At 34.3% G+C, this 22542-nt stretch overlaps 2 protein-coding genes across 3 annotated transcripts in view; one reads left to right on the top strand and one right to left on the bottom strand.

The window, feature by feature from the left end:
• The first annotated feature begins 835 nt into the window (after nt 1–835).
• On the top strand, nt 836–3406 carry LOC129949826 (dolichyl-diphosphooligosaccharide--protein glycosyltransferase subunit 2). The gene is made up of 5 exons (XM_056061488.1): nt 836–981; nt 1194–1435; nt 1504–2067; nt 2144–2870; nt 2932–3406. The coding sequence occupies exons 1-5, from the start codon at nt 969–971 to the stop codon at nt 3288–3290; spliced, it is 1905 nt and encodes a 634-aa protein (XP_055917463.1). The 5' UTR covers nt 836–968; the 3' UTR covers nt 3291–3406.
• An 11592-nt stretch (nt 3407–14998) lies between these two features.
• Nucleotides 14999–22542, bottom strand: part of LOC129952811 (DNA ligase 1) — a 38137-nt gene continuing 30593 nt past the window's right edge. Inside the window, exons 3-8 of one of the 2 annotated variants that reach the window (XM_056065658.1) lie at nt 20433–20642; nt 18373–19237; nt 18147–18313; nt 17844–18084; nt 16657–17020; nt 14999–16589 (exon numbers count right to left, since the gene is read on the bottom strand). In XM_056065658.1, the coding sequence (XP_055921633.1) occupies nt 16395–16589; nt 16657–17020; nt 17844–18084; nt 18147–18313; nt 18373–19237; nt 20433–20642 (2042 nt within the window). In that variant the 3' untranslated portion in view covers nt 14999–16394. Of the gene's footprint in view, nt 16590–16656; nt 17021–17843; nt 18085–18146; nt 18314–18372; nt 19238–20423; nt 20643–22542 lie in introns of both variants that reach the window. The other variant, XM_056065657.1, reaches the window with a different exon arrangement.

Genomic DNA, 22542 nt, shown 5'->3' with positions numbered 1-22542 from the left:
CAACCACTCTATTTTTGTGGCATGAGTAGCTGCGTTATGATTTAAATGTTGCAATTTTTAAACGTAAGTGCGATAAAATATCGCATCACGGCTTAAAAACATTCACATGTTTTGAAAATATTTGCTGTATCTCTCAAGTAGAAATTGCAGACCTCGTTATAATGTGCTAATATTAAATAAATTATTAATTAATAAAACATACATACTTCCTTAATATAGAATACGAATTGATTATTCAGTATTGTTGAAGTTGTTATTAGATTTCGAAGACTGAATTGAAACTATCGGTGCAAAACCCATTTTCAACCAAAAGTCAAAATTAATCGTGTTAACATTATTGAGCTATATTACAATAAGTAAAGTGATTTATAACGAAGGAGTTAGAACTAAAATGTGTCAAATTCATTTTTAAATTTAGAATAATGAATAAATGAACACTTGTGAATTTTATTTTGAAGAAAATATTGAGTTCCATAGCAATCATTTAGACATCCATCAGCAATGAGAACAAAATATAACGTTAAATAATAACAAATTTGGTCTTCGAAATTTAAGCTTTTTAATTTAATTCTGTCGTAGAATTCTACAGTTTGTATTGAGTATATTGTTTTGTCTGTGATTATTTACACTATTTTAAAGAAAACAATAAACGCTCTAAAAACAAAAACCGTGTTAGAGGGGTATAATTAATTCATCTTAATATTCTGTTTACAGCCTTATGCTAAAAAATACAAGAATCTATTACAAAACCTATACTCCCAAGTTTATTCACAGCTCAAAAATAAGAGAACTGCTCGTACTAAACTCCCCAAATTGTACTAAAAAGATACTTCTGTTTGCCGGGCTGCTTCTTCCAGCCGCTGACGTGTCTGTCAATTTTTGTGCTTCTCGATTTGGTTGTGATAAATTTTCATCGCTAAAAGAAAATTATTTATCACGTTTTTTGTGCTCTCACGAATCTAAAAATCATGTTTCATCTAGGTAAGATAGCCCCAAGATGTTTTTGTTTCGAATTTCCCTCGAGAATGCCTCGAAAATCTCATATTTTTGTTTATGTATATAAAATTTCGGCTTTCATCGCTTCCATCGCCGTCGCTCCCTATTGCTCTGCCGGTTTTGTTACACATTTTTCAAACCAACAAACTTTGAATTTATTGTGATTTTTTAATAAAATATGTTTTTAATTTTTGTAGGAATTCTTGTGTTGCTCTTGGGAACACAACTCTGTGCCCCAACCATCGCCCTGCAAACCGTATCTAGTCATCTCAGTTCCTCGGACTTATCACGCCTACAGAAAGTCTTCATCGATGGCCTGTCATCAAATGATTTACAATCGATTTACTACTCCACTGTGAACGTTGAGACGACAAACGAATCCCAAAAGGCTGCGCTTTGCCAGAAGATCCATGCAACTTACCAGGATTCCAAATTGAACGTGAGTTTAGATACTTTTGGGGGTTTTTAGGGATTTGTTTGATAAATTAAAATTATTTTCCTCCTCAGGACTTCGAGAAAAACTTCTACCTAGTGGGAGCTCACAAGAACGCCAAATGTACAACTGTCGCCATTCCTCAGGCAGTCCTGAATAAGATTTCCAGCTCATTCAGCAAGGACGCTGCAACAGCCCAAGAGATCTTCTTCAATCTCTTCGCCTCCAAAGCCATGGGTGTAACAATTGATGCCCCAACCTCCAGCAAAATCGCCAAGAACCTTCAGAACATCCTCAAGAAAGACGATTCACTGAGCAGTCTGGGTTATGCCTTCTACATCGCCGCAGAAGTTGGGGCTCCCGCTGCCTTCGTCGCTGATCGTGTCGAAGATGCCATTGTACAAGCTGATGAAGTCGATGGAAAGATGTTGCAATTCGAAGGAGGTCTCAGCATCACAGCTCTGATTGTCAATGGAGCTTTTAAGGTGACCAAAGCTTTGGGTAAGCCAGCTCCAGTTACAGAAGGACAAGCTGTCAAATTAGCCACATATTTCCTAAGTCGTCGCTCTGTACAGACCCCCAAGGGAGTCCATGTCCTCATCGAGGCTCTGAAGACCCTAAGCGAAGCTGACAAGAAGGTAAGTTATATTTGTGGATGATAGCCCTTCCATAAGCACCATGAAAATAACGAAATTCGTTTTGGTTTCATAAAAGGTGGCTCCAATTTGTATCCAATTGGTTGGAAATGGTCAACTGCAAGCCGAATCTCCACTCCTGACTATCGAAGTTGTCGATCTCCTTGGCAAACCTTTGTCTCCATTCCCAATTTCCATCACCGGCAAAGTTGTCGTTAAAAAGGGTAACACTGTCCTCGCTGAGAAAGTCCAATTCCTCTCGAAGAGTTCCGACAAGACGACATATGCTGCAGATTTGTTAACATTCAAGCCCGCAAGAGGCATCTACACCGTTGACATAGTCGCCGACAGCTACACCCAAACTCTGAACTTCAAAGTTCTCGGCAAAGTGAAGGTTCATTCGTTGGAAGTTGGCGTCGGAGACTCGGATGCCTCATCTTCGATCAAAAAGCAAACTGTCGCATTCCCAAGCACTCTCACTGAAACCCTCTCCGCCGACCACACTCAGAAGTTGACAATGAAAGCCGCTCTCGTCGATGACGGCACAACAAAGATGATGACCGTCCATCAGGCATTTGTGCGTCTGGCCAACCAAAACACCGACGAAGAGATCATCTATGTCGCTGAACAAGACTCCTCGAAGGCATACAAGTTTGACATGGATGTCGGTGCTCGAGGAGGAGACTTTGGATACAAATCGGGAGTTTATAAGTTGGAATTGATTGTGGGTGATGCATCGCTGTCGAACTCCTTCAAATGGCATGTCGCAAATGTTCAACTGAAGTTCTCCCAAGACGCTCGAAAGGGTAAGTCTTTAAAATGTCATGATATGTTTCTCTCTTTAACTTTCTATTAATCATCTTTTAGATAACCAATCTCAGACAATTCGTGCCCCTAGACCAGAAATCGTACATCAGTTCCGTGTGCCTGAGAAGCGTCCACCACGTCTGGTGTCCGACATCTTCACCGGCCTTTGCCTGACTCCATTGGTGCTGTTGTTCATTTTGTGGGCAAAACTTGGCATCAATGTGTCGAACTTCACCTTCAGCTTGAGCACGATTGGATTCCATCTCGGTTTCGGAGCCATTCTTGGCCTCTTCGGTCTGTTCTGGTTGAGACTGGATATGTTCCAGACAATTCGTTTGCTCATTCCCATTGCTGCGGTGACATTCCTGTGTGGTAATCGACTTCTGCGGCGAATTGCTGGACAAAAGTCTGCGCAGTAAGATTTTCTATAAATTATAATTCCAACTAAATAAAAACAAATTACAAAAAACACCCTTCATCACGATTGTTGTCCAGTTGATGAGTCCTAAGAGTTCTTTAAACAAAAAACAAACAAGAAAAAGCTGTTCATGAGTAATAGTTGAATTAATGTCACACAAAAAAAAGTAATTCAAAGAAGGAAGGTGCAGCCTCCGGAGCACGAAAGAAAGAAAGAAGCATTTAAATAGAATTTTTCTTCTGTTAGACTTTTTTTTCTAATTTTAATTTCATCACTTAAGTTAATCTAATTCAGAGCTGGGTCCTAGGAACTTCTGTTTGATTGAAGATTCCTTTGCGTAGCATGTCTTTTTTTAAGGAACAATAAAAACAAAGTAAATAAAATAAATTAATAAATTGTTTTCAATTTACTTGGAGAAACTAATGTAATTAAAGTAAGTGGAAGTTTTGTTGGCTTATGAAGTTATGGGTTGTAGATTCCAAATTTTTATGAGTGATGAAGTGATGATGAGGACTTCAAAAGTGTACTAATCGGACAAAGAATGTAAAGTTTTGCAATGCAATTTCTCCAAGAAAATATGTATGTATATAAAAGTAGTAGAACTTAATCATCATTTTATAACATACTAGCTGACCCGACAAACGTTGTTTTGTCATATATAATTTCTAGAGAATATTTTAATAAAAATAAATAACTTATTGTTAATGTATAAGGATTTGCAAAGAAAGCACTGTAAACGGTGACAAAATATTAAAATAACAAGTCGCCAAACAATTTATTCCTATTTATTGAAATTAATTCTTAAAAATTATAAACATGTGTACATATCGTTAATTATGACTCAGTTTGAGCATCACAAACATGTGAATCGCTAATCGTGTAAAAATCAACCGGTAATTTTATGCATCCAGTTTCAAATGTAGTAACTTTTCTGTCGTATATCTAACAGTTGTTTTGAGAATGTTTCAGCGGATGGATCTTGATGCATTTGAACACGCATTTTTACTTTCAAGTGTACGTTTTCAAAATTAAAATTGCAATGATTTTAGGCATGCGTACGTTGAACGCGGAATAATGGGAAGTGTTTGTCTTAAATCACCTGAGAGGAGTAACAGTGTGCCGGCAAATAGTCCTTCGTTGTTTTTATATCTTTCAATGACCTGTTCAACGCCTCAAACGGATGTTTGTGTGCCTTGGAGCATTCATCCCAGATGCTAATTTTAAACTGTTTCAGCACTGTGGCCATAGATAATTGATTTTTTATATTGCACACCGCGTCTGGGATATTTTGCCTCCATTCAATAAAGGTTCCGCAATCCCAGAAGATGCAACAGCCAATGCGGTGCCAGTATTTGATCGTATTTAAGGAAGAGTAAGCGAAAAAAGAAATGTTTTGCCAATTCCACCTGGTGCATCAAAAAAAAGAATCAACCTTGTCCTGCCACAGGGTTTGCTGTTGGCCTCTTTTTACTCTGCCCATAATGTACCATCACATCAAACTTCTATAAGTAAAGCTTTTAGAGTCTCTTGCCCAGTTAAATGTAGCCGTAAAACCCTCCCTTCTTGGTGGAATGAAGAACTATCCAGTCTTTGGAAAATGACGAGGACAATTTTCAATATCTGCCACGAACATAAGTTTTACCGACCGTATAAAGACTCTCTTAAAATTTACAAAGAAGCCCTGTCATCAGCCAAAAGACAAGGCTGGAGAGAATACTGTCAATCAATCGAAGGACTCCGCAAGGCTAAGCAAAGTTTTATCAAAGGAGCATTGTAATCCTTCATTTCTAAAAAAGCCTGATGGAACCTGGACAGCCTCTCCAGCCGAATCTATTGAGCTACTGATGAAGATGCACTTTCCGGGTTGCAAGAGTGATAACCCCGAATCGCTTGCAACCATAAAGCTAAACGTAGCTCATGTGGAGCAAATCAATTCCGATATAACCAGAGAAAATTTTTTGTTGGCCATCAATACTTTTTCTTCATATAAATCCCCAGGCATGGATGGCATACTGCCAGTTATGCTTTAAAAGTTGCATGATGTGGCAGCTTTCAAAGGATGTCTCCTTCTCAAACATGTGCCCATGTCGTGGAGACAGGTCAAAGTAGTTTTTAACCCGAAAGTGGGTAGGCGAGGTTACGAATCCGCGAATTATTTCAGACTAATAAGGTTAACATCTTTTGTGCTTAAAACCTAGGAGCGCATTCTTGATTACCATATTAGAGAAATCCTAGTTGGACGACCTCTCAAAAGCTCTCAGAATGCTTATCTTAAGGGCAAATCTACGGAGACTGCCCTCCATGAGGTAGTGCGTACTGTAGAACAAACAATCCATTATAAAGAATTTACTCTTGCCACCTTCCTAGACATAGAAGAATCGCTCGTTGAGTTAGGTGTAGAAGACTTCATTCGATAATGGATTATTTCCATGCTCAGTGGTAGGAAGATTCGAGCCACTCTAGGCAATACAATCGCAACAAAACACCTGAGTAGGGGAACATCCAAGGGTGGTGTCCTTTCGCCTCTTCTATGGCTTCTGGTCATGGATACAATTCTCGTTAAATTAGAGAGATGTGGAGTGAAGGCGGTAGCCTATGGGGATGATTTGGTGCTATTGGTGTCAAAAAAGTACACCTCTGTGATTAGTGAAATCACGGAGTCAGCTTTAAAGAAAGTTAGCAACTGATCCACGAGTTGTGGACTAGGAGTTTACCAAAGTAAAACTGAACTGTTGCTCTTTACCACCAAAACTAAAGTACCACCCCTTACGCTACCTCGACTCAACGGTCAAATCCTATCATTGTCTTCCAGCGCAAAATATTTGGGAGTTATATTCGACCCTAAACAAAACTGGAAACTAAACATTAAAGTACGCGTTAAGAAGGCCTATGTTGCCTTCTACGCCTGCAGCACAACTTTCGGCCACAAGTTGGGACTTCAGTCGAAGATGATTTTATGGACGTACACAGCCGTAGTACGTCCAATCTTAATATATGGGTCGATTGTGTGGTGGCCTGCTCTTAGCAAAGCCTATAATATTGATAAGCTAAAGAAGGTTCAGAGAACAGCTTGCGTGGGCACCACAGGGGCCATGCGTACTTGCCCAACGGACGCCTTAATCGTTATTTTGGATCTTTTACCAATCGACCTTTTTATTAAATACATAGTTTCCTGCAGCGCTATTAGGCTGAAGGAATCAAACAGCTGGTTGTCAAAACCTTATGGTCACAGCAACACAAAGAAATTGATTCCCTCAGATATTATCTCGGAGACACTGACTACTGCACGCCTACTTTGAGCCTTAGTAAGGGTTTTAAGGTTATTTTCCCATCCAGAGAAGATTGGGAGGATGACACCGTGTCGATAGGTTTCGGCATAACCATCTTTACTGACGGCTCAAAGATGGAGTGCGGAGTTGGTTCTGGGATCTTTTCTGAGTCCCTAAATGTAGCTAAATCCTTTAGGCTTCCTGACTTTGCTAGCGTTTTTCAGGCTGAACTGCTGGCAATGAGGGAGGCATGTAAGATACTTAAACAAAGCCCAAACCAAAACCGAAGTACGGCTATCTTTACAGACAGTCAGGCAGCTGTCAAAGCCATTAACTCGGCCACTTCCTCATCTGAATATTAACCTCTGGGTCACCCTAATCTGGGTTCCGGGCCATAGTGGTATCGTGGGAAATGAACGGAATGACGAGCTAGCCAGACAAGGATCGGCCCTTCATAGCTCACTTGCGGAAATGGTTAACATTTTTCTTGGTGCTATGAAGGGTAAAATCTTTTCTATCTACCAAACTGAATCAAACCGAAGGTGGAACAATTTACCCAACTGCATTATATCTAGGAAGATATGGCCCACCTATAATAAAACCCGTACAAACGATCTTCTATGCAGGCTAAGGCATAAGACATAGCCAGGATTGTAGCGGTTTGTACCGGACATTGGCCTATAGGAGTTCATTCGGAGAAGTTGTGTATCTCTTGGTTGGGTATACCTCTTGCCGTAGTTGTAGTGACCAAAGAGAAAGTGAAACGATAATCCATTTCCTCTGCAAATGTCCTGCTTTGGGAAACACTAGAATGAAATACTTTGGAAAGGCATTCTTTCACGAGCTTGATAAGCTATCTGAGACAAAGATTAGAGACCTAATCTTTTTTCTCAATGCGACAAAATGGCTCTATCATAATCGCTATGAAGCTTCTCTATGAATATTTCCCTTTCTATTACAGGTCAAACGACTACAGCGCTAATTGGATCTCAGGCTAGGATCTCTCTTACTTAACAGTTCTTCCGAAATTGGTCTCAAATGTAGACGGTTGGGCGTTCCTAGCAGTACGGGTGTTACGGTTGAATTGTTTAAAAGGAGGAATGCAACTGGCTATTTCAATAGAGTATTGTTTGATTCCCTGTTCTTCCCTTAAGTAAAGTGAATAATAAAGTTTTCTTCTGCCAAAAACTTTTTCCGTTTGGACTAAATATGTCACATTGGTCCTTTTGAAAGATTAAGATGTTTTTTTTACTCGTGTAATGCCTTTTTTTACTTGCGTCATATAGGAACTTTATGGCAAGTTTTGTATTCATAAAAAAATTCGAACTAATTAAACAAGACATTATGATGATAGAGAATTCGGAAAAATCGAGTCCCCCGATTTCAACCGTCTGTGTGTCTTTCTACCCTTGCCACTACAGCACAAACCAGAGAGAAAAAACTAATCTAATTAAACTAATTAGTTTTTTCTCTCTGGCCCAAATCATTGGGTCGACTGACTTCAAACTTGGAAATTAAGGTTTGGAGCTGATTCGGGTTTTTTTTTAAATTTTTTCAAACGACTAGAAATTACAATAGTCTACATAAAATTTGTTTGGTCAAAAATCTAAAATTCGGATTTTCGCAAAAATTAGTAGATAGATTTATTTTTAAATTGTCTCTATGTTTCAATAACGTTCCATGCGCCACGGAAAAAAAGAAGAGAATGGATAAACTTTCTTCATTTCAAAGAGCACCGCTCTAACAATGAAGTTTTTTTTATTTTTTCCAGAATTTAATTATTTTTTTCACTAATAGATTTTTAACCACATTCCACCCCAAAGCTTCTTCTCCAACAAAAAGATGTTTTCAATTGCAAACAAGAAATTTATCAAAGAATTACCAATAAAAACTTACACATTTCGCACTTAATATTTAACATTTATCTTTTTTTAGTCAAAAAAACATGGAGCAGGGTCAGATGACATAAGGGATTTGAAAGCTGCCAATAAATTGCCTTCCAGTTTAGGCAACTTTATTGGAAAGTTGACTAAAATAATAAAATGTTATTCAAGAAAAATTAAAATCAAGTCAAGTTTAATTATGTCAAAATGTCAGCTGATAATTTACGCCATTCAACTGAAAACTTAATTTTATTAGTCTGTGATTTACAAACTTTCTGCATAATTCAATTTAATGTGGGAGAAGAATAAGTAATATTTCTTTACTATACAAATTATAACTCATTAAGTTTCAATTGAATGACGTCTAAAATTTGCGAAGAAATGCAGTTAACAACTAATGAAGTCCCTTATGTTCCCTGAACCTGCCCTTTTATGCAAAATCTGCCAGTCGCTGATGTAATTTCTGTCATTTATGAACATACCTAACTTTATGAACATCTAAAACGCAGGTTAAAGCTTGACACATGTTCATGAATACGCAAATAAAGAAAACAGCCGTATTTAGATTGATAATAATCCTTAATTGTATGTTGAGACACCGTTCCATCCACAAAACGTGGGTTACAGTCAATGGTGACCGCAATAAAACCTTCATTTCTGACTTTTCCGTTCATCAATTCAACCATGATGTGTAGGAGCTGTGGTTTCAACAAGACAGTTACGGACCCGTGAACTAGCTTCGAATATCGTGCGATTTAGTGCGGCAATTGTCTTCATCATTTTCAATACATAATATTTTTTAGCGATTAAGTCTTTTGAGGTTAGTTTTTCTATATTTAAATCGTTAATAATAATCCTCTTAAATGGCAAAATTGTTTTGTGGAAACAACGGTTTGTTTTCACTTAACGGTAAAAGGTTTGATGATTTCGCCTGGAAAAAATAATAAAAACAAGCTATTTTAACTGTTATTCTAACTTAATGGTCAGTTTTTAATTTATAAAAAAAAGGCTTTTTAAGTTGGTTGATTAGTTTGTCAGATATTTTATTTTCGATACTAACTAAATTTTTTAAAAGTCGTCTATAATTTTAATAAGAATGGGTTCTGAATTTCATTGTACTCATTTTGAACGTGAAGTGATGAAAAATGATGGTTGAAATGAAATTGCAAAAATCTTAAAATGTTCAAAGAGAAAAGTATTTGAAAACTTTACATTTACGCCTAAAGAAGAAACAAAATGAAAAAAAAAAAAAAATAAACTTCTTCGCGTTTCGACACATTATTGGTAAGAATATGTTAGAAGAAACCATTTCTTTCTTTAATACAACGCAGTAACGGACCAGTGATATCTAGAAGAATAAGAAACCAACTTATAGAAGCAAGTCTTCCTGGTAGAAGTCAACGCAAAGGGCCATTTTTTAAACAAGAAAACCATTATACAAAGACTTCCCTTTGCAAACAAATACTTACATACACCGGGCTTATTGGAATAAAGTTTTGTGGTCGGATAAAACGAAGATCAATTTGTTTACTTCTGATAGAAGAATGGGAGTTCTTGCACGATAATGAGCCGAAGCACACCTTCAATTATTTTTTTACACTTCAGAATTGTCTGAAAGTTGTAAGTTTACAGCAAGCGCCAAAATGCGATTAGATGCTCATCATTAGTGCATGTGTTAGTTGTTAGTAAAAAATAATACAATAATAGCCTAACACACGCACAAAATACAAAACATAATTAACATTTAACTATTACAGAACAAAAAATAAAATTAAAACCTTTACGATAGTGGAGCACTGGTTTTAAACAATGATTCTAATTCTGCCTTATTTAAATTTAAGTCTATCGATGAACAGTTTAAGTTATATAAAATGCTCATTCGACTTTTTGGCTCACAAATATGTTCTTACAACAAAACAAAATCAATGTTATAGAATGGCCATCACAATCCCTCTTCTTAAACCCAATTGAGCAGTTATGGGGCATTCTAAAGCGATGAATCGGAGATTATTAAACCAAAAAGAAGGACAAGTTGTTTTCAAAAATTCATATGAAATTGTACTTAATACCCGTTGAGACATTTGCCAATTTGGTGAAATCGATGGGGCGAACAGTGAAAGAAGTTATAGTATGGGAGGCGGCGGTCAAAGTGCCTACCTCATCGAGTCAATGGAAAATTTGGTCATTAACGAATGGTAAATGACACGAAGATTACAAAACCGCTGGTCGGACAGACTTTTTTCGGGCCTTTTGGCCGCAAAATGGCCACTTCCGGTTGCGTTTTTTGGTGTTGGGGTATACCATCAGGTCAATGGAAAATTAAAATAGTAGTTGGTTGAGATTTGGTGGTAGATTTAAAATCATTTGGTCGGACAGACATAATCCGGGACCAACCCTTTGTCCGACCATCTCAAAAAACGGTATTTTTGGTGTTGACCTACCTCATCGGACCAATGGACAAATGGGGTATCAAATGAAAGCTTGGACCGTCTACTTCAAGAATCTACTGGTCGGACAAACTTTTCATGGGCCAAACATACGTCCGACCGCCTTTTCCCCAAAAAAATGCTTTCATCTTTTTTCATTTTTTTTTTCAACTCAATATCAAAAAATTTTAAGTCAAATAATTAAAAATGTGTATCAGTTAAAAGTTAACATTGTCACCTTAATAAATTATATAAAAAAGTTCTAATAAAAATTACAAAAAACCATAACAAAATCTGTTGATCTTTTTTTTCTCAGGAAATTGCATTTTTTTTAATATGTGTCTATATAGGGATTATTTACTTTATATTTCAAATATTGCAAAAAATGGCATGCCATATATTGAGTTCATGAACGTTTTTTTTCAGATTTTCAAGGAGTATAAGAACGAATGATTTTCAAATGTATGTGGATTATATTTTCGAACTTTCCAATTTATTTTTTGTGTTTAATTAACCTAATTATGCAAGGTGGACATTAAAATATCATTCTAATTTAGTTGAATTAAGAATACAAATTCTAATTTAGTAAACGAATTTAGGCGTGGTGCTTTTGGTATAAGACGTACAGCAAAAAGTTTTGCTAGGTCACCAGTTGACCTAACTCTCGAACAAACTATTAATGCGGATGCTGCTAACTCTTTGAGTGGTGTTACCCATTTTTCAAATTCAATTTCAGCAAGACAACGCTGGGCACTAAGTCACTCCCTAAGAACAAAAATTATTTCCAAAATGTTATCTGAAATAAAAATCGGACAATCGGATGATATATGTAATGAACTTGCCAGAAATAGAATTCAAATGGACAAAATAAAACAAATAAATCCTTTTGATGAAAACTTGGGAAAAGAATTTCTTTTTAACATAACAACAGGTAGAGCGACAAGTCAACAGACAGCTGACTTTGTTCTAAATGTCAATGAAACAGGGCAAAAACAAAAATAACATTTATTGAAGAGTGTTCTGAAAACATTGCTCGATTTGAGAAACCTTTAAAGCGGAACAATACTCTAAACTTCGCATCAGAATGCTTAAAAAATATCAAAAAAGTAGAGATGGTACAAAACAGAGCCTTATAAAAATGGAACGGGATGCCTTTGGGAGACTATTAGCAATAGCTTTAGAAAAAAAATTGACATGAAGATTTGTTTATCATATTCATTGTCTCCAGCCCCGCCAGCCCTTTGTCACTATACTGGTGAAATGCACAAAACTGACAAAGCAGTTTTGGTAAAGAAACTAAAATCTAGAATTTCTCCGTCCCAGCTGTTAAAAAGAGATATAGAATTAATTGATGGCTTTTACTTAATCTATCTCTTAGGGTCATTAGTTCCTCAAACATTCAACAAAATATCCGAAATGATTTTAACAAGGGTATGTTACACGAATGCCCCGGAAGTAAGTGTTGTTTTTGACCGCTATTTCACCCATCCATCAAAGACTCTGAACATTGCGTTCGAAATGAAGAAGAAGTCTCAAATTTCACTATTTCGGAACCTCTTCAAAAACGAACAGATGATTTTGTTAAATGCCTTAAGAACCCCAAATTTAAAAATCACTCGTAAGATTTTTGGGGCTGCACTTGGAGGATAGTTCCTTGATTCCAATTTTAGGAGACAAAAAAGTTTTTTTGACGGTAGATGACAAGTGTTTCTCCTATGAAGTTCAAAACCAATGTATATCTAAACGTGAGGAATATGAATATAGTTGTAGCCATGAAGATAGCAGATTAATTTACCATATAAGCAAATCAAAACCTAATTCCAACATTATGGTTCGAGCATCTGACACAGACATAATCGTTATTTTACTGGGGAATATGCACAAATTCAAGGACTTTTAGATTTGGTTAGCGAGTGGTAGCTAAAAAAGAAATAATTTCAATTGCAATAACTGTACGCAACTACCTGCGACGCTGGGAGTGAGTTTATGTGCTGCGTTACCAGCATTTCATGCTTTTACAGGTTGCGACTATACTACCAGTTTTTTTAGAAAAGGAAAATCTAAACCTCTAGATACATATCCTTCAAAAAAGTGGTTGTTATCAAGCTGCCTTTGAAGCATTGAGTTAAAAAACTGATCTTTTACTGGAAAAAGATACAGAAGTTATTCAAAACTTTACTTCACATATGTATGGTCTACGGAACTGCAAAAGTGTAAATGAATCTAGATTTCAAAGGTTTCGAAACATATATGCTTCTAAAAATACGTCGGTAGTTAATTTTTTTAAAAACATAAAAAAACTTTGAATCTAGCTTGATACTCCCATCTTTTAAATCACTCAATGAAAAAATTAAAAGAACAATTTTTGTAAGTTTTCTGTGGGCTATTGCCACATAAGCAGACTGCGTCAAACTGAGGAAGAAGATTTTGGGTGGGTATTGAAAGATGAAAAGTTAATACCACTTTGGTTTCAAGGGGATCCAATCCCGCTTAATGTTGATGATATTATTTTAAAAGACAACGCAGAAGAAGAAGAATAAGAATATTTGAGTGAGGAAGATTCTGATGAAGACAAAATTTCTTGATTTTAATTATTTTAATTGTCGTTGAATAATTACTAGGATTATTTTTTTATTCTCTGTATTGATATGTGATATTATGTTTATATTATATCTTTTTTGAAAAAAATGTATTCATCTTATATTTGAAAAATTAAGTAAATAATCCCTATATAGACATACATATGTATGTACATATGTGTAACATTTAATTAATAAGTTAATTTTTCCCTGCTGGAAGTATAGATAGTTCGTCGGTAAGTATGTCATTTATTTAATTTATTAAAAAAAATGCAATTTCCTGAGAAAAAAATGATCAATAGATTTTGTTATGGTTTTTTTGTAATTTTTATTAGAACTTTTTTTATATAATTTATTAAGGTGACAATGTTGACTTTTAACTGATACACATTTTTAATTATTTGACTTAAAATTTTTTGATATTGAGTTGAAAAAAAATGAAAAAAGATGAAAGCATTTTTTTGGGGAAAAGGCGGTCGGACGTATGTTTGGCCCATGAAAAGTTTTTCCGACCAGTAGATTCTTGAAGTAGACGGTCCGAGCTTTCGTTTGATACCCCATTTGTCCATTGATCCGATGAGGTAGGTCAACACCAAAAATACCGTTTTTTGAGATGGTCGGACAAAGGGTTGGTCCCGGATTATGTCTGTCCGACCAAATGATTTTAAATCTACCACCAGATCTCTACCAACTACTATTTTAATTTTCCATTGACCTGATGGTATACCCCAACACCAAAAAACGCAACCGGAAGTGGCCATTTTGCGGCCAAAAGGCCCGAAAAAAGTCTGTCCGACCAGTGGTTTTGTAATCCTCGTGTCATTTACCATTCGTTAATGACCAAATTTTCCATTGACTCGATGAGGTAGGCACTTCGACCGCCGGCCGCCTCCTGGACAATTATAAATAATAAGGGTGCCACTACAAAATACTCAAAGAATTTGAAATACTTTTACCGTTAAGTTATTTTCTCGCTACAAAAAGAGTACCATTCTATTATTTTTCAGGAGGATTATTCCCCATTAATATATTTAAAACAAACTGTTGCATTTAAGCAATATATTATTTAAAACCTATCTGTGTAGTTTTTATGTTCCTACTCTTCATAAATACCTTTTTATGTAAAAGAACACGTAGCTTGTTTCTATTATTTTTATCATCACTGTAAGAGTTATTGAATATCCATTATTTGTTATTTATTATTATTTATTTTTAAAAATTTCTTTTTATTTTTTACTATCTTTTATTCATTATTCAGTGTTCATTATTTATTACACATTATCAGTTATTCTAAATTTAGCATTCAATATTTATATTTCATCAATATTGTTATTCATTATTTTATGCATATTTGTTTATTACTTAATTTGCATATAATATTGATAAAAGGTGCTTTTGAAGAAAAAGAGAAGACAGTCAAAATCTCGTAAAAAGTGATAAAATGTCGGTAGACAACACAGAAAGTTAAGAGTGAAAACTTTCGAAATTTGTGGCATGAAACTTAACTAAGATAATAAGTTTCAAATTACCAATAAAAAATGTCTTAAAAATGTATTTTTCAATTTTTATATATTTATTTGTTTAAATAACACATCTTTTTATTTGTTTTTACTTTTCATACATTTATTTAAATAATTTTTCAAATTTTATTTGTTCCATCTTATGGTCTGTTTTCAATTATTAAATTACACCAATAAATGTTATATTCTTATTTTTGTTTTCTTTGTTGTTGTTTTTTTTATGTTTAAATATATTTAAGTTGTCTAATTTAAATATTTTTTAAGTCAACTGTAAATAAAATAAAGTTATACATAGGTACATATAATATAATATATATTTATATTTTTATTAAAGTATAGTTTTTACACAACACATTCTGTTCATAAAAATTGTTGAATCATTATGTGTTAAGTTTGTTTGTTTATAAATAGTTGGTAAATTTTATTTTGTTTTCTAAATAAAATTTTAAATGAATTAACTTTTAGCGAGATGATGTATGAAGAATGAGAACAAAATTTGGGAATAATTAAGTTATTGAAATAAAAAAGTCGAAATTCAATTTTTCTGCAGTTTTCTTTTATTTATTTTTTGTTTTTATTGTCAGATTAACATTTTATTCATTTATCCAACAAAAAGTTTAAAAAAATACTTTAAATAGTACAAATCAAAAGTTATATAATGTTTGACAATTTTGTTAATTACAAAAAAAAACACCGACTATCTATAAATTTAAAATTTTTCTTTTTTCATGGATTTATGGATTCACATATCCACCAAAATTGATTTATAATAATAAATACCACATTATCAACATTATGACAGAGTTTTTAATTAAAAAAACATTCATCGGTTAACCATTCTTTTAGGAAAAAATGAGTGTCTTGATATTTTATATTTATACAACACTGAATAGATTAGGTATATTTTTGTATTTAATGTTAAATTTATAATTGAATGCCTTTAAATATGCATTTTATTTCATCTTTGGAAAATTTAATATTCTCTTTTTTAGTTTTTGTTTTGTTTTCGAGCCGAAGATATATATTTTGGCTTTTTGGTTTTTGATCCTATTCAGCTGTACAAATAAGCTTTTTTGGAAGTAGCTAATATGTTTAATATTTTTTACAAATTCGAATAGCTGCCAAGTATATTTATTTAAAGTGTTGTTGTTGTTGTTTTATATCGTTTAGATTGTAAGTTGATACATTCATATACAGATTTTGTTTTGTTTTTTTTTTTAATTAAATATAATAATACAATTATTTAACTTAAAGATATACAATTTTTCTTATATATTTTCCTTTTCTTTGTTTTCTTGTTTTTTGTTGTTGTAAAATGTCTCTAAAAAAATATCTTATATCGTATAGAATTGGGAGTAGATACACTTTGTGTGTGTGTAAGAAAAAAGTGTTGTTTTATCAAATGAAATGGTTTTATCTGGACACACTTTAGAGTCCAATTTCTCTCATTGCACGATTCAGACATGGATTTTTGATGCATTCTTTTGGACCGAGCTGTGGTCCTGGCGAGCCTCGGAGTATCATAAGGACTGATCGTGCAGCAGACTGACACTCGTTGTTATGTCCACAGATTGAATCTGCTTCGGCCAGGTATTGGAAGTCACATGCTACTTGAGATGTTCCCTTTAAATAAAGAAGAAGAAAATTGTTTAAATTTTATATTTTATTGTTAAAAGTTGAATATACTTACACATAAATAACATATTTGATGAACTCCACAAATTGGCAAAAGTTCTTGATTAATATCGCCACTTAATAAATCTACACCTCGACATCTTTGAGCCATAGAATCGATTAGAGGACACTGATTAGATGATCCGGGAACGTAGTTCTTATTTCCTAAATAAGCATCATTAAGTGGTTCATAATGACCAGCACCGAGTTCTTCTTCGAAATCATTCATTTCATTTGGAATTTCTGGATAACGCTGATAGCCATTGCTTTTCTTTTCCTTCTTCTTTTTCTTATCGGCGGTGTCTTCATCTATATCGGATGTCATAGAGTTGCCTTGTAAATCTTTTGATTTTTCGTTGTTTGGAGTGTTAATTGAGTGGCTAGAATGTAAGAAAAGGAAGACAAGGATTCAAATTTTAATTATTTAGTTGGAAAATCTAAGACCGACCAAAGTGTGAGACGATTGGCCAAAGCTATACAAGACCAGAACGTAAACTTTTTAAAGTATGGAATTTAAACTCTTTGAAGTGAACTTTATTCATTATTCATTATTCATTATTTATTATTCATTATTCATTATTCATTATTCATTATTTATTATTTACTATTTATTATTCATTATTCATTATTATTGTTTTTCTGTTACGAAATTACTAGCATTCTTAATGTTTGGTCGAAAATGGAATTTCTTTATTCGACAACACATCCAAGCTGGAGCTCAAAGGAAATCTGATTTTGCATTCCTGAAAGTTTAAATATTAAGGCCAAACTATTTGAGATGAATAATAGTTCTACTGGCTATTAAGGTTTGAATAGACCAAATTTTATTCAAATATTGGTAAAACAACAAAAGACATGAAGAGGCGGTGTTTGAGCGATATAAAAGTTTCGGTCATAGTTCTTTCTCCTATTATTTTAAAAGCTTTTCAATTTTTTTTAAGAGCTCACGCTTGTTTTAGGGGGGTTTCAAGCCTTTGTATAACACAGACACGTCAGAAAAGGGGTTAAAAAATGATTCATGGTTGGAGAATTCCTAATCACTTTGCTGTGAGAATATGGGGTCATTCCACAAGAGGAGATTTATCTAGTACTGAAAGCTGAATAGTTTAAATCAGCATTGTATGCCCCCCTATTGGTCTATTGATGGAGTATAAACACCTAATAGGTATTATAAATTTTTTTTTTATATAAATTAAGACTTACTGTAATCCCTGGAATTCGACTTTCTCCTTCTTCACAGACAATCGTTTTTGATTTTCAATATCACTGTCATCATCAGATTTTGGTTCACTTTCGACAACATTTCGCAGCAAATGATTTTCATTGTCAACCGACTGTCGTAATTTTTCCAAAGCACGTCTCATTTTCTCTAAGCTATAAGCTGTAGCAAGTCGTGAAACAACATGGTCTTTCAAGCGAGCTATTTCTTCAGGATCAGCAATACCTTAAAATATAATAAGAATCCATCAACTTATATTCACAAAGAACTGTAATAAATTTAAATACCTTCATGGGCACCAGTGTACTTTACGGTTTCGTCAATAATAAGGTCTTCGATAGATTGTAATTTCTTGCCCATATTATTCAGTCTTTCCGGATCGACGTTCTTCTTCCTTCGCTTTTCTTCATCGATTTCGTCATCATCAATTGATTCTTGTTTCTTAGAATCTCCACTGAAATTCAAGTTGAGAAGAATTTCTCAAGACTTCAAAATAATCTGTCTAAAACTTACCTTTCGTATCCCGATTTTTTCCTTCGATCAATACCAAAGTACTTAGACCATTGAATTGATTTCTTTCCCCTGAAATTGGACAAATCTCCTGGCAAAATTTGATCCTCCTTCACTACTTCCAAATTCGAGCGCTTCTGCATCCGTTTGCCGCTTACTTCTCGCTTCTTCTTCTGTGCCTCATCCTCATCTTCAAAGTCATCGTGTTCCTCTTCGTCTTCCTCCTCATGCTCTTCGTGTTCTTCGTGTTCTGGTTCATGCTCCTCAGAGTCTTCCTCGTCTTCTTCTTGGCTCTCGTGGACATGGTCACTGCGTTTGCGATGTTTGTGCTCCTTGTGGTGATGTCCCCCGTGAGGTGGATGTTCGGTTTGGGGCTCAATTGTGGCCGAAGTACTCGTTTCGTTCTTTTTCTCTGTTGTGGTTGCCGCTGACTGATCATCAGTTGATCGCTTCTTTTTTTCTTCGGTTGATTTTCCAAAAAGTTCTCGCAACTCTTCGGGAACTCGTTCAACACTGACCTTGGATGTCTCATCGAAGGGCATTTTTGGGGATCGTTTGGCCACAGGGAAACGTTTTCGTCGAGACATTGGTAACCATGGCAACACTGGGTAGGTGCGTTTCTTTTGCATAAGCGGTCCAATATAGTAGTTTGGTTGGGGGGTCATGCGTTTTTGGTCTTCAAAAATATCACCTTCGAGCTCGTTCTCTTGCTGTTGGTATCTTTCCCAAATACGTCGGAGGGCTTCTTTGTAGCGTTCTTCACGGTCAAGTTCACGAGCTTCTTCGATTTCTTTGAGAAATTGATCGGTAAGTTCGGAATGATCGTAGGGTTGATTGTTTTGTTCACGCATAAGAACAGCTGAGGGGTCTTTAAAAGTTGAAAGAAATAATTTTTTGAATTAATAAAGGCAAAAACAATGAAACTGAACTCTATCTTAAGTTTAACTATTTATAATATACTGAGTGTGAAAGATAGCTGTGAAATCACTAGTATACGCCTTTAAGATGTTGAGTGCAGCTTTCTTTTAGCTTATAATGAATTAAATAGAAAATTGTCTTGAAACGACAACCAGGTGTTCATCAGGCGTAAGATTTAAGGTATTAAATTTTTGATTACAATTTTTAAACAAGACTTCAAAATTTATTGAAAAATGTAATGGTTTTTTTCTGTTACAAGTGCTAATGTGGGCGTTGGGAAAAGTAACGTTTATTCAATTTGATTTAAGTGAAGGAAGAAAAATCGAAATTCAATCAACTTGAGTATTCTTTTCAAAATGAAACAAAAAAAAAAACTTTCGATGAAAATAAATTCCCTAAAGTGGTCACGAACCTATATCAATTCCAAAACAATGGGATGTCTTTTTATCTTCTGTTGTATATTTTAGCCCACACACATAATGGTCAACCGGAAGGTGATAACTAAAAACATATAGCCGCCCATCATCAATCTGCCTTTTTCTTCTGTTTTCATTTGTATTTTATTCCATGCCATTAGATTTACAGGAGACAGAATATAGAATGATTTTTATATTGGAAACAAGACAATGCTTTCAGGACTCTTTAAGGAGAACGGCTATTCCACTCCTCCACATGTGTGAGATTGGTTTCCACATCCATCAAGGATGAGCTAGATATGAATTTTAGATTTTTCCACAAGTAAGAGAGTGCAAACACAAAAAATACCATATCCTTAAGTGCTTCAGCAGAAATAGGTACATATACTATAAAATTCTTGAAAGGATATAAATATAATGATATAATATGGACGCATATCTTAGGGTTAGTCACAATAAAGTATAAAACTTTATGAATAGGACGCACAATCACAATCAAATGCATGTTTTATATTGTTCATAAAGTGTGAATTTTATTTAAAAAACAAACATGAAAAGGATGAATAATGAGTCCTTTTTTTTTCTTTTTCAAGTTTGAAGGAAAAAAACAAATTGACATTACCCCACAATATCATAATAAAGAACCTATTGCGTGTTTTTTCACTTTAACTTCCGTAAAACGAACAAGGATTTAAAAAAAAAATTGAAGTAGATCCTTACCATCCTTACCGTCTCGTTCTCTAAAGAATGATGACCGTTTCTTTTCTTCCGGTAGATAGTTGTCCTCATCAAATTCATATCCCCCAGATGTCCCAAGACCCCCGGTGTTACGAGCATTGTCCTCCTCTCGGGCCAGATATTTTGCAAGGATCCTATTTAATCTGTGACGATTATTGTTGTGTTGTGTTGGTGTAAAAGATGCTGGTCCAACTTCAGTATCTTCATTCATTGAAATTAAAAAAAAAGAGAACAAAATATTATTTATAGTAAAAAGGTGAAGTTAAAGTATCTTTAGAGAATTGAAATAATTTACTTCCTTACGTGGCTAAGAGAATTCAATATTATGATTTATCAAGGAGGCATAAGTTCTATAGTGAGATTGAGATGGCATATTTTGTTCCCCCAAGGATTAAATTATATGCTTCATTAATCTAATCAAAAACACTAATTATAAATTCGTTATAACATCGTATTTATTTACCTTTAGTTGCCTGACTTTGATTTTGTTTTCATTAAGGAAATTATGAATATTCTATAGGTATAAGAAAATCGAGTGTTATCGATTTTATCTTTAGGAAAATGCGTCATCAGCAATAATTTATCAGCTTGGGAATCAAGTTATACGGAGATCTGGAGATCTTACAATTTTGATTTATTAAATTATTTATCAAATATTAAATTCCTTTTGAACAGATTTTTTTCTCTAAAATATGTTAAAGGTTCCGTTAAGGAAAATGCTATACTTTAATGCTTATATAATAAAAGGTTTTCCTATAAGAGGTTTCGTTTTAAATAGCCCACTTTTAGGGCAGATGTAATTTTTGAAGCTGTCACCTTTTGACTTTCATGCAGTAAATCATCAATAAAAATTGAAATTTATATTCTTTAGCAAAGCATTAAAATCTTTAAAATTAACTACATGCTTTTTTGTGGGTAATTATGCTGGTCGAAAAATGTAAGTTATTGGGAAAAGTTAGCAGTGTAAAAAACCGAAAGGCTTGAGGTTATAAGAAATGATTCTTTCGATTAGCCACAAAGATCATGGAAATTGACACGTTTTTTTACCGATATATCTTAAATGAAGTCTATGCCAACAAGCTGTAGTCGTTAGGAGAGCTTTTAACCAATATTAACCGGCAGAAGAAGTTCAGCTTTGTTGGAATATTTTCAAGCGAAATTTTTGTTTCTTACTTTTGTGGACCTAAAATTGTTGCAAATTTTTTAAAGATCCGAGTGTTTTTTCATCGGATTCTTGAAAGTGTTGTTATTATTGTTTAAATAAATTTAAGAAATCAAACTTAATATTTTTTTTACTAGTTATAAAGAGTTTTTCAATAGTCGATAAAAAATAAAAGGTCATTTCATTGTTTTTGCTGGATTCCAAACATTTGCGGCTGAATTCTTCACGAATCTCATCTCTAAGGTCTTAAACTGATTGTGGAATACCTATTCGTATAGGCTTTATATAATTCACCTAGCTAAAAAGAAAAATGGCCAAAGGTCGTAAATCACAAGATATTGGCCAATCATATCTTGTTAGGACCTTTTGAAGAAATATCTACGCTCAGGAAACGTATCTTAGATAACTGCAATTGTTTCTCTACTTGTTTACATCGTGTTATTGAAAGAACTCGGCGCCCACATGAATACCTTTTAATTCTGGCTTTAATTATAGCTCATAAGGTAGCTCAGTAACCGTAACTGTTCACTATTTTCGCTTTAAATAGTGGCAAGTTATAGACGGGAAGGTTTTCAACAATAATGAAAGATGATGTTTCATGAGAATTCGGATAATTTTGATGCCTTTTAAGAACTCAAGCAATGGAAATACAACTTTGCTGATGTTTGAAAAGCTTGAGGCCGTGTGTTAACTGAACTTTAAAACTTTTTCAATCCAAATCTTTATGCATAATAAAAGTAATTCATAAACTAGTTTTTGGCACATCACAACCTTTGGATTGTCATGTCAGAGGTCTAGGGTTCAATACCTGACTGTGTCGCCTAAAGTATCTCTTTACGAGAAATTGACAATTAGTCCAAGAATAATATGTCATGAACAGTGCTTCCTAAAATAAGGTGTTTGAATTCGGCTTTAGAGTTGTAAGCCACTAACTAAGAT

Source organism: Eupeodes corollae, chromosome 3 (genome assembly GCF_945859685.1).
Source record: "Eupeodes corollae chromosome 3, idEupCoro1.1, whole genome shotgun sequence".
Taxonomy (NCBI): Eukaryota; Metazoa; Arthropoda; class Insecta; order Diptera; family Syrphidae; genus Eupeodes; species Eupeodes corollae.
Note: the sequence above shows the minus strand (reverse complement) of the source record. Positions and strands in the feature narration are given on the sequence as shown.